Below are 11,391 nucleotides of genomic sequence, written 5' to 3' on the forward strand. Positions count from 1 at the left end.
TTAGATTGTAAGGTCTGTGGGGCAGGGACCTACTTCCTCTTGTATCATAAATACATAACTTAATCTTTAATGTAATTGTGCTTTGTATTGTGTATTTATTATTGTATTGACCCGTGTTTGTTCTATTCATTTATTGTTCTACTGTGCTATGTACATAAGCAGTGGTATATAAATAAAAACATACATGCATACATATGCTTGTCATATTGTTCGGAAATTAATTTGCTTTTCTTCTTTAAATGGCAGCAAATGGAACCAAGGAAAGCGGAAAGCTATATCAAGAGATTTCACTGGCCCCATTGAGTGTCTCCCGGAACTGATTGCCGTATGTGATGGAAGGGAAGAAATATTCACCAACATTCTAGAACATGATCTGCAAGTGACACACATTTCCCAGGTAATGGACTTTGACAATGTCCTGCAATTTTATAGCTCATTTTATAGCTCCTATAGATAAAACTTAATTGAAAGTGAAATTAAGGTTCTGTCTAATGAGCCTTCATTGTTTGAACAGTTGACTAAATTTAAACTCTATTGACGTCTGAATATATGGTAAAAGCTTAAGAATATTTGTTCAGTTGTTGTCTGACGATAGTTTTGGAGAAGTGAATAATAATGATTACATCTCTGACAAATAATCTGACATAATCTACTAATTACCTGCTAGTAGCCTGACGTATTTGCTTCTGATCAATCATTTCAGGGTAAAGTAAGTTTTATTTTATCCCAGTCTTGCCATTATCTTTAGAAGTTACAAACTGTGCTCCAATCTGTGATATCAGTTATTTGGGCATTGCTGAGGCCCACAGCACAAACGTTTTGGGTCTTTTCTAAAAGGGATTATGCCAAGATTTTTTGGTGTCGTTTTTATTACTAAATTGTAAATTTAAAATGTTATTCTTGAACCAATGAATGTAATTGAATTAGCTGTGTGTAGACAGCCATCTGTTTATTGCACCTGTTACTTTGCACTTGACAATGGACCAGCTCTAAATTACTTAAAACACTTTTATTTTTGGTGTTACCGATCTTTTAATAAGGTACCAGAAAATTGTTCTATTACCGTTATCTTGGTAACACTATAAACGAATGCACAGATAAAAGAGCAGTTGCTGTATGTACATGTTATGAGTAATAGGGATACACCACTGCTAGTAAAACGCTCTAGTTATATTCTGTTTCCTATAGGACTGTCAGACTAATGACTGCAACTTATTTTATACAGCTAATCTCAGTATCCATTAAGTGCTGCTGAAATTGTACAGTTTTGCAGATTGTGGTTCATTTCTTCTGTTTACACTAAGACTGGAAGAAGTAAAAGTACAATTGTAATCAAAACTTGCAGCTAGAAAACAATGGCTTGGCTCCCATTGGCTTATTTATTTTGGTGGGCTAGTTCCAAACTAGAGATCTTACTATGTGCCAGATTTAAGCACCAAGTAATTGGGCTCATAAGAGAATTTTTTACTTTTTTTTTTTTTTTTAGTGCTTACACAACTATTGCCAGGATGTCAGAATTAACAGTCCCACAGCTGCCCTCTAGCCATTGGACACCGCTCACTGGCACTTATAGTTACATAATTAGAAAAGACAGCCGCTGATCTCATTCCAACCATTCAACCCATTGCAGCATTACCGAACCGCATTAGGCAACAAACTTCACCTTTGCCAAATGTGGTTTCTGTATTCAAATAAATGTGTGTATATTGGTATGTACGATTTATGGGAAAGGAACACGCACTCCAGGAGCCAGACAGTGCCGATAAAAATTGACTTTATTCCAAAAAGCTAAAACAAAGGCGTGTATATTGGTATATAAACAGTTTAGGCTCAATCGTTCAGATCCCACCGTAAAGGGGAGCTACCGTGAAAATTTAGTATTTAATATAAGTTGCATCTCATGGAAATAAGAAACTTTCTAAATATAATCAAAATCTTCAATAACTCCCTGTCAGTAAGGGTCAAATTTTAAATTACAACTAATATATCTTTTAGGCAGGGGCTACCATTCCTAGGAGATGTATTGGAGGCAGGCCCGGACTGGCAATCTGTGGGTTCTGGCAAATGCCAGAGGGGCTGCTATAAGGTGCCATAGAAAGTCACTATTTAGTGGGCTGGTGGGGGTTGTTTGGGCCTCTGTGTACCTGAAATGCCAGGGCCTATTTTATTTCTCAGTCCGGACCTGATTGGAGCTCACTCTAATAACTGACCACAAATAAAATGTAACAAAATAACTGACTTTGGCACAAATCCTGCATGTAGAGAGATAGGATTTCTTTCCGAGTTGGTTATTTTGAAAGTGTGAGCTCTAATACTAGGTAGAGAGGGAACCCCCCCAAATGATGCTGAGAGGGAGATAGTAAAGAGTAACTTTATTATTTCAGAAATGATTATATTTAGAAGGTTTCTTATTTCAGCATGATGCAGCTTATATGAATTTTTTTTTTTTTTCTTAGCACGATGTGATATGTGATCTTGTGATCTTCCCCATGTGACGTTGTTATATTGTCGTAGAAGGAAACACAGTGGATTTAATTTTATTTTACATACCGTAATTATATATATTTAACGTATATATCAGTGACCATGTATTAAAAAAAGTACTGGCTGCACCGTCTCTGCTCTTCATTAGGTAGATAATAGAATACTATAGATAGCCAGTATTATATTACATTCATTAATTTATTGCCACAGAGTTAAAAATGTTTTCTTTACAGACTGTTATGTGTTATGTGTTATTTGTTTAGAAAACGCTTGTTGGAAGCATTGAGACTATTTTTAAATGTTAATATCTAATTGAGAAAATGCTGAGTTTTGTTATTTAAGAGAACATACTTTAGGACATATAATAACTTTTTTTATGAATCTCGTGTTTTATGAATCTTATTCACCCAACAAAGCCCCCCTTTCTGTACCTATTGTGTCTGCAAGAAGAAACCTAAAAAATGAATGTATATAGTAGTGCCTACTCATTTTCTAGTTTGTGTGCAGAATCAATCAAAAAGGTAAAAATACCATTCAGGATCTGGTCATTTCAACAAGCCAACAAATAATTTAATACAAATCCGTATTTCTCACTCATTCCTTTTTTTTTTTTTTTTTTTTTAAAAACCCAGAATACATATGATTTGAATAAATTGAAAGAAGGATTCGCTTACCACACTTCTGTCATAATAAAAAAAAAACTGCGTTCCAACCAAGTTTCAGTTGTAATGAAAAATGATCAGAACATTGTTATAATTAGTCCAGGGAAAACTCAGAAGTAAAGTTGCCTAATTTATTTGCATAAATTGTCATTCTGTTATCTTTAACACCAAATGCAAATTGGCTCTGTCTCATACGACGATGGTTATTTGGCTCCAAAGTACTTCAATTTGCGTAGCAATCTGGTGGCGTCTCTACTGTGAGGCAATCCCAGGTAACATAAAAATTCTGAATTATTCCAGAAATTAGCAGGTTTAAAGCATCAATTTAAGTGCTAATTGCGGTAGTAATGAGAAAAAGCAGTACCACTGTGAGATTTGCATCTCGGGCCCCATCAGTATGCCTGCAACGCCTGCTAACCAGGAGAGGATTTGGCTGCTAATTAAATAATTGTATGCATGGCAGTGTTCTTGTCTGATTCAATAGATGAAGATTAATCCTCAGATAAATATGTTTGGCTGGTGTTCACAGTACCTGCAATAATAGCTGGCGTGTGAGCATATATATGGACTCTGTAAGTATGCATTTAGGAAATATTTCATAATTTAACAGGTATATATACATCAATTCATATATTTTCTCACCACAGTCGTCGTGATTTTGTCTTAAACAATGTCCTAAACAAAGTTATCAGTATGCCCAGCACATGCCATTTTCCCAGCCGAAATTACGATGATCTAGCATCACTTCAGTTGAGTTAATATAAACCAAATAGAAGCATTTTTACATGCGCTACTTATGTCCTTTTATCGCTCATATGAAGTGTCCTAGTAATAAATTCAAATGATTTTACGATTTAATGCATTCTTGTAAAATTATTGTCTCGTCCCATACACATAAGGATAGTATTAACCTCAAATAAAGCATTTTATTTTACCATCTAATAAAAAGAAGTCATTACCTTTTTTTCTCTTTTTTTTGTGGGCCAGTGGTTATTCTAGTGAAATCATATGTGCTGAAAAACACTGTAAATGTTTTCCATAGACAGGAGACCATCTATTTATAACTGATATGATCCTCTCATATTGGTAAATGTGAAGAATCCAGCAGCTAAAGTGATTTAATTGATTTGTAAATATGCAGAGATGGGCACCTTGTTCTCTGTTTAGGGTTGGGGCAGATTCGTGGAGATTTATTTGCCTGGCGACTAATCACCTCTTCTTCGGGGCGACAATCTCCCTGAACTGCCTTCCACCTGCTCGATTTCCGAATTCGCCCCATGAGGAAACTTCAGGCGACTTAGGAAATCGAAGCGCCGCGAGTGCTTTAGTGCAGGCGATTCTTTATTCTAACAGACAGAGGGAAGGCAGTTTGGGGAGATTGTTGCCCCGCAGAAGAGGCGATTAGTCGGAAACTTCAGGCGACTTCGGAAAATCGAAGCGCCGCGAGTGCATTAGTGCAGGTGATTCTTCATTCAAGGAGGCGGAAGGGAGTTCGGAGAGATTGTTGCCCCGCAGAAAAGGCGATTAGTCGCCAGGCGACAAAATCTCCCCAAATCTGCCCGTCTGCCCCAACCCTTCGAGTAGACACACAACAACAAATCCATAGATCTCAACTGAGTCTGAATGCTCATTTTCATATGGCTTCTGGTTGTCCAGTGCTTTAAAGTCGCATTGGTATTAGGGGGTTCAGATTTTTTTGGACCTGGCCTTTATTTGTTACATTCCTAGTTGAAAGGGGTGGTTTTAAAGCTAAGTTTTAGAGGCCCATTCATCAAAGGTCGAATTTCGAATTCATGTGAATTTTTTTGTAATTCGGCTATACTCTCAATTCGACTGGGAGGTTATTTAGGAAATAATTTGCATGTCTAATATTCAATCGAATGGTTCTGACCTGAATATTCAAATTGTATTCCATTCATATTCGAGTCAGTAATGCTATTAACATCTCCAAATAGCTCAACAGACCTCTGCCATTGCTTTGCACATGAACTTGGGCATGTTTTAGGTGGTGAATTTTCGAATTAGGACTGTTTCCATGTGTGAATTTTGAAACTCGAAAATTCAAATTTACAATTCAACCCTTGATAAAAAAAAAAAAAAGAAATACAAAAGAATTGTAAAAAGTCTTTATTTCTGGAGAACAATCTGAAACAGCCCTAGCCATAGTTATTTCAGACCATTTTCACTGCTGCACCTCTACTTAATATCAATTGGTGATACAAATATGTTTGGAAAATATGCAGTGTATAACCCAAAAGACAAGGGTAACATACATGACAGCATAGGGCAATTAGCATCCGTATACATTATGACAAAACACAATTGTTTTTTGTACCTTTTAGGCATGGAATTTTGTATCAAATCTTCCAGTGATAGATGTTAGTCTCAATATCAAAGGGTGGTGGGAGAATGAAAACCAGACGTTGCCTGTTCATACCGTACCCCCAGGAAAACAAGACAAAAAATGGATGATGCTTCATGCCGATCAAGAATATGTTCTTCAAGTAAACTTGCAGAGAATTCGTGCAGGATACAAAAAGGTACATGATTTGTTGACCGTGAAACCCTTGAGTTTTATTCATATTGTGTCTAGTTTATATTGCTCTTTCCTTCGTGTATTATGTATGGGATACTTAAATTAATATTACGTTATCAATTGTTTACAAAGTTTTTATACAGTTTATAACTTGTGCCCATAGTTTACTCTTTTGAATTTGTAAATGTAATCTAAGGAGCTTTCTTGATTCTAATCATTTTCATTTCTTTCCCATAATTACTTATACCCATTATTTTCATCTTAACTAGATCAATGCTTAGTGCTTCACCATCACACATCTTTCCTATTCTATTTCTCTCTAGCTTGCTACTACACTGTCTTTATTTCTGCAGCTAGGTGTGAGGAAGAATTACAGTGAGCCATAATTGTGAATTACACAAGTGATTACAGAATACCCTCTGAGGAAGCCGTGTTGCCCTTCCCAGTTATCATTAAGGTTATTCCTAGAGGATAGTTGCTTGAGATGTGCACAAATCCAAGTTGTACAATTTTTAGTAGTACGCTAAGTCTAGGCCATTTTTTCTCTCTTACTACAGGGCAGACAAGACAGCAAAGCAGTTGCTCCAAAATTTCCAAAAGCCAAAGATGAAGGATGGTTTTTAATTCTGGGTGAAGTGGACAAGAAAGAACTTATTGCACTGAAAAGAATTGGATATGTTAGGAATAGGAATTCTGTATCAGTGGCATTTTACACTCCAGAAAACACGGGAAGGTAAGACAGCTACTTACATATGCAACTCACATTTTGGGAGTAGGATTGGTCATGAAACAAGATCAGGAAGACATTCGGAGCAAAATATTAATCTGCCTTACCTTGTACACACAGAAACCGCCTTCTTGTACAGTTTATGCAATATTTACTTACCAATCACTGTTATATATGAAAACTATAGTTATTGGCATTATAACATGCACTGCCAATGGTGCACTAAAGCCCTCCTCATCTAGCACCTATAGAATAAAAAATAACATCATATAAACCATCAGACATGGAGGTAGATTCTCACATTACGGGTTCTTGTTATAATGGTGTTGGGAAAAAAGGACGTTGTCCATTTGTAAACATCACTTTATTATTAACACGTATTTTTAGAGCGCCAACATATTGTGCAGCACTGTAAAATCAATGTGTTTATACAAAGAAATCACATGAATTACATACATAGAATTTACAGAGCTTCATACATAGTGACCAGTGCCAGTACAAAAGGTGAGGAAGGCCCTGTGCAAAAGAGCTTACAATTAAGGGGAAGGGAATGAGATACAAGGTGTAGGAGTGGGCAAGATCAGAAGTAAGCAGGTGAGAGATGTAGCATATGCCATTGCATTTGGTAGCTAAACAGAGTGAGGGTAGGCTTCTCTAAATAAGTGAACTTTAATAGATCTTTTGAAAGCCGAAAGATTAGAAGAAAGTCGAACAGACCGTGGGAGAGAATTCCAGAGGAGGGGTGCAGCCCTTACACTTGATGCTATGCCATGTTGTAATGATGCTTGATCAATGTTGTAAATATTCACCATAAACAAAGTGTGTCTTTTTTTTCCTCAGGTATATTTATACATTATATCTGATGAGTGATAGCTATCTTGGCATGGACCAACAATATGACCTATATCTAAACGTTGTTCCAGCTAGTATATCAGCACAAGTCAACTCTGAGGTCACTGGGGCTCTCGGCGAACTAGCTCTGAAGTAACCTGATCTTACAATGCTACTGCAAGAACTGTTTTTTTTCTGTAAAAACAGCTGTTAATTCATTCTGGACTGCAAGAAACTGCTTCATGCCTCCCTAGGGAAATCAACTTTCAACCTCAGTGCACTTAAGAATTTGGATGGGTTTGCTGGATCACCTTGGAAATTTCAAAACACAATTTTTTTCAACACAATGCCAAATGGGCCTTACAGATAACTGCCATTTTACAAAATGAGTGGACCATGTATTTCTGTTCTCTATTGTAATTCTGCCTAGTGTAAAAAAAAAATACTATTAGCCCCATTGATTAGCAAAGTAACGTTCAGTTGATGGGATCAATCGAGGACTTGGCGCCTGCTTCTATTGTTTCTTTTTCAATGGATGATTAGTGGGAATTATTTCCGATTCCACTTGCACATAATATAAAAAAGGAACAATAACCTGAAGACAGAATATATGTTCACGCATCATTTTTGACGTTATTGTAGAAATGACTGTAACTGTCTCAAACAATGTTTTGTTGTAAGTTATGTCAACCTGGTATTTTGTATTTTCTTAACAGTAATATTTCTGGAGATCGCAGGAATGTTTATTCTGCTTAGAAAATCAATACCAGTGGCTAGTACTAATTTAGGTTTCGTAGCCAATGCAAAGAATATATACACATATATAAATATATATATAATACGGGTACATACATACCGACACCCATGCTCATTCATTTTAGGTCTGGCAGAGAATAAACAAGCTGGGCCTTCCTGCCAATAGTAACTCAGTTGGTCTGACAAACTTGATGGGTTACTCCCAATACTTTTGAACAAAAATCACAAGCTGCATGATTGTAGCACAATTTTAGTGCAATTTAAATGTGATGCCGTTGAGATGAATAGAAATACAAGGCTCATCAGGTCTCATTGAACGCGCTGCATGCTACGACTTTGGTTGACCGTTCAGTTGGCATCACTGGTGGTGTTTGCTGTATTTCATTTAACTTGCTCAGTTAATGGCTAGTTTAAATTAGGTCTAAAATTGCCAGTTTGGGTACAATATAGCTGGTAGAGACTTAGATAAGCCGTACTTTCTCTTCATTTATTTCTAGTTGTGTTTTTTTCACTTTCTGTTCTACCCGTCTCCAGCTTGGCAGTGTGTCCTCACCAACCATAAATAGGTTATTCCCAAAGCTAGATTTGTACTGTTTAAATACCTGAAAAGCTTCAGAAAAAGTTACACTCAAATAAAAACGAAGACCAGTTAAAACTGTCTTATAGTATCACTATTTACATCATACTGAGAGTTGATTCCATAGTGGACTAATCATCTTAAGACACACACACACAGGGCCTTTAGTCTATGGAGGGACCATTGTGAATTCTTTTCCTCCCTCTTATGAGTTTCTAAAGTACCCGGACTGTATGTAATAGTTGTAAGTGTTCTAGTATTTCTGGAAACAAAATAATATCATTGATAATGATCATTATTGCATCCCATTTGGCTGGTATGTTTCTTCCAACATTCTTTTCTTAATCCCTATAAAAAACCCATGAAAATGGATTTATATATATTCTGTTTTCTTATGGTCATTTATATTCATCTGACTTTGCCTTAATTATTTTTAGTATTTTTTTTTTTTTTTTAAATGTTCTTAGATCTTGAATTGGAAAGGATACTGCACTTTTCTGAAAGTCATGACATCAGAGTATGTTTGGTATCCACAGCCAGTCTGAAACCATCAGATGTCATACCCTGGGCCTCAGAGGGACACCCCTATTGATGCCATTGGTAAAACTGTCAGATTGTTTCTCTATGGAAAGGATGTAGATTCTGTTTTGCTTTTGTAGAAGTAGAAATGTCCACCAGACGTCCTCTGTGTAGCAACTAGGCTTTTATGATGTTTTATCGGCTTTCTTCTCAGTCTGGTGTTGCTAGGATTTCTGCGTTGCCTTCAGACTCTATGGGGGTTGTTTATCAAATGTCGAGTTTTAGAGGTTTGTGAGGTTTTTTTATACCTCAAATTAATTAACAACTCTAATATTTTCTGATTTAAGAAAAAACTGGAATGGATAAAACTCGAATCAGTGAATTCATTGAAACTTGAATCGCTCGATTTAATCGAGTTTTCAAACGAAAACCCATCGATAAAAACAAACATCATAAAGGCTATTAACATCTTCAAAAGGTTCACGGGACCTCTGCCATTGGCTTCTAGATGACCTCCACAGGTTTTACTTGGAGTATTTTCATATTCAAGAAATTTCCAGGTTCGGGGTGTAATAAATCTTTAAAATTTTAGGACTGAAAAATATGCTCAAAAAACTCAAATTTTTCAGGTAAAAATCGACTTTTGATAAATAACCCTCCAAATGTCTGTCTTCAGCCCTTGAAATTGCATTTATTGCCTTTAGGGTTACCTTATGCGGCACATGTCAATACTGACATCATTGATTACGAAGGTTTTCTAACATTCACCTATTCCTTCTCATTCGTGTAACCCAGGGTGTTGCTCATTTTAAAACCTGCAACATCTTAATAGCAAGTAATTGGGTATGCCCTTTAATTTGTCCCTCAAATACAGTTTGTACAACCCAGCAACGTCACATTGATTTCTGATGGTTCAAGTTAAACCTTTAGCTTGAGGAGCGTCCTAGGCTGTAAAATCTCTCCATAAGACATATATATCAGAATAGTTTATTGGCTTTCTGGAATCTTTCTTCAAATAATTACAACTGAACCAAAAAATTCTATACAGTTGCCATGTATTATTCTCTGTGGGCCAGTTCATATGAGAGATATTTTATTGGAGCTGCTGGTGGTTGCTACTCTGTAGCCATGCTAAAGCCAGTGATGAAAGCTGCTAGAAGCTTTGCAAAGCAAAGTCTCATCACAACTGAATTTCTCATTAGACAAGGTTTTTGTGTATCAGATTAGAAATGAACGTGTTAATTAATATTAATGTATGGTTGAAAACACAACTTTGCCTTTGTTGTTCTGGATACAAATAAATGGAATGAATCATCAAATGCTCCTGTGTGCTTTTCTTGTTGAACCAGTTCCAAGAATTCAGTTGCTGTAAGAACTTCCATCGTTTATAGTCACAGATCGTGATGGGCGACATTCGCATGTCACGAATTTGCAGCGAATTTATGCATTTTGCCACCAGCAAATAAATTTGCGAATCTCCCACGAAAATTTGCCTACGTCAAAAAATTTTGGACACCCGTCCGAAAAGTCACTCGCATCAAAATCGCTGCACGTCAACACTATTCGGACGCCCATTGACTTTAACGCCAGCATCAAAATTGACACAATCGACTTTTCAGACATGCATCCAAAATTTTCATATATTCGCAAATTTTCTGCCATTTTGCAGGAAATTCACACATATGTACATACATGTTCCATAAAAGAAATTGCATCCCAGTGTTCAGTACATTGCAACAAATAGCCAGGAACTGCGCATTGTTTTACACTTGAAATGAAGATACATGATATGGCAGAGAGGAATGAAACATATAACACTAAAAATTGAGAAAGAGGAAGCAGCAATTAAGAGCAGAATGGATCTTGTTTAAACAAGGAATATTATTCCTGTAGATGAAAGAAAGCAGTTGTAAAGTGTCCATGTCGAACTAGAAATGGTAACGGAAAGGTTACAAAGGCCACAGCCCTTCATCAAGTCATGGAAGCCATGCTGGGATTGCTGATGCCCTACACGATAGCTCCTTCACTGGAGTGCAATGAAAGCTTTACAAATCTGTCAAAGCTTGAAGTTTACTTAATTGCTGTATCTTTGTCTTCTTTTACACAGAGTCCCTGGGTAATAGTATTTCTTTATCTGCAGTATTTTAGCCAACTCTTCTGGTGGTGGTGGGAGAGTGGCTGTCCACTCGACATCCAATAAATGTGTTTTTGTTTGTGAAGAATTATATTTAATTTTTTTCAAGGGGTGTCACTATATTTTATTTTATGCTTAGTTGTTTCTGGAGAAAACATAGACTCC

The 11,391-nt window shown here is 36.5% G+C and overlaps 1 protein-coding gene across 2 annotated transcripts in view; it reads left to right on the plus strand.

Annotated features, from left to right (window-relative positions):
- ascc3.L (activating signal cointegrator 1 complex subunit 3 L homeolog) overlaps window positions 1–10,411 on the plus strand; it is a 327,995-nt gene extending 317,584 nt beyond the window's left edge. For both annotated transcript variants that reach the window (XM_041563009.1, XM_018263366.2), the window contains exons 39-42: window positions 247–397; window positions 5,489–5,686; window positions 6,240–6,415; window positions 7,250–10,411. In XM_041563009.1, the coding sequence (XP_041418943.1) occupies window positions 247–397; window positions 5,489–5,686; window positions 6,240–6,415; window positions 7,250–7,397 (673 nt within the window). In that variant the 3' untranslated portion in view covers window positions 7,398–10,411. The remainder of the gene's footprint in view (window positions 1–246; window positions 398–5,488; window positions 5,687–6,239; window positions 6,416–7,249) is intronic.
- Window positions 10,412–11,391: the final 980 nt, after the last annotated feature.

Source organism: Xenopus laevis, chromosome 5L (genome assembly GCF_017654675.1).
Source record: "Xenopus laevis strain J_2021 chromosome 5L, Xenopus_laevis_v10.1, whole genome shotgun sequence".
Lineage (NCBI taxonomy): Eukaryota > Metazoa > Chordata > Amphibia > Anura > Pipidae > Xenopus > Xenopus laevis.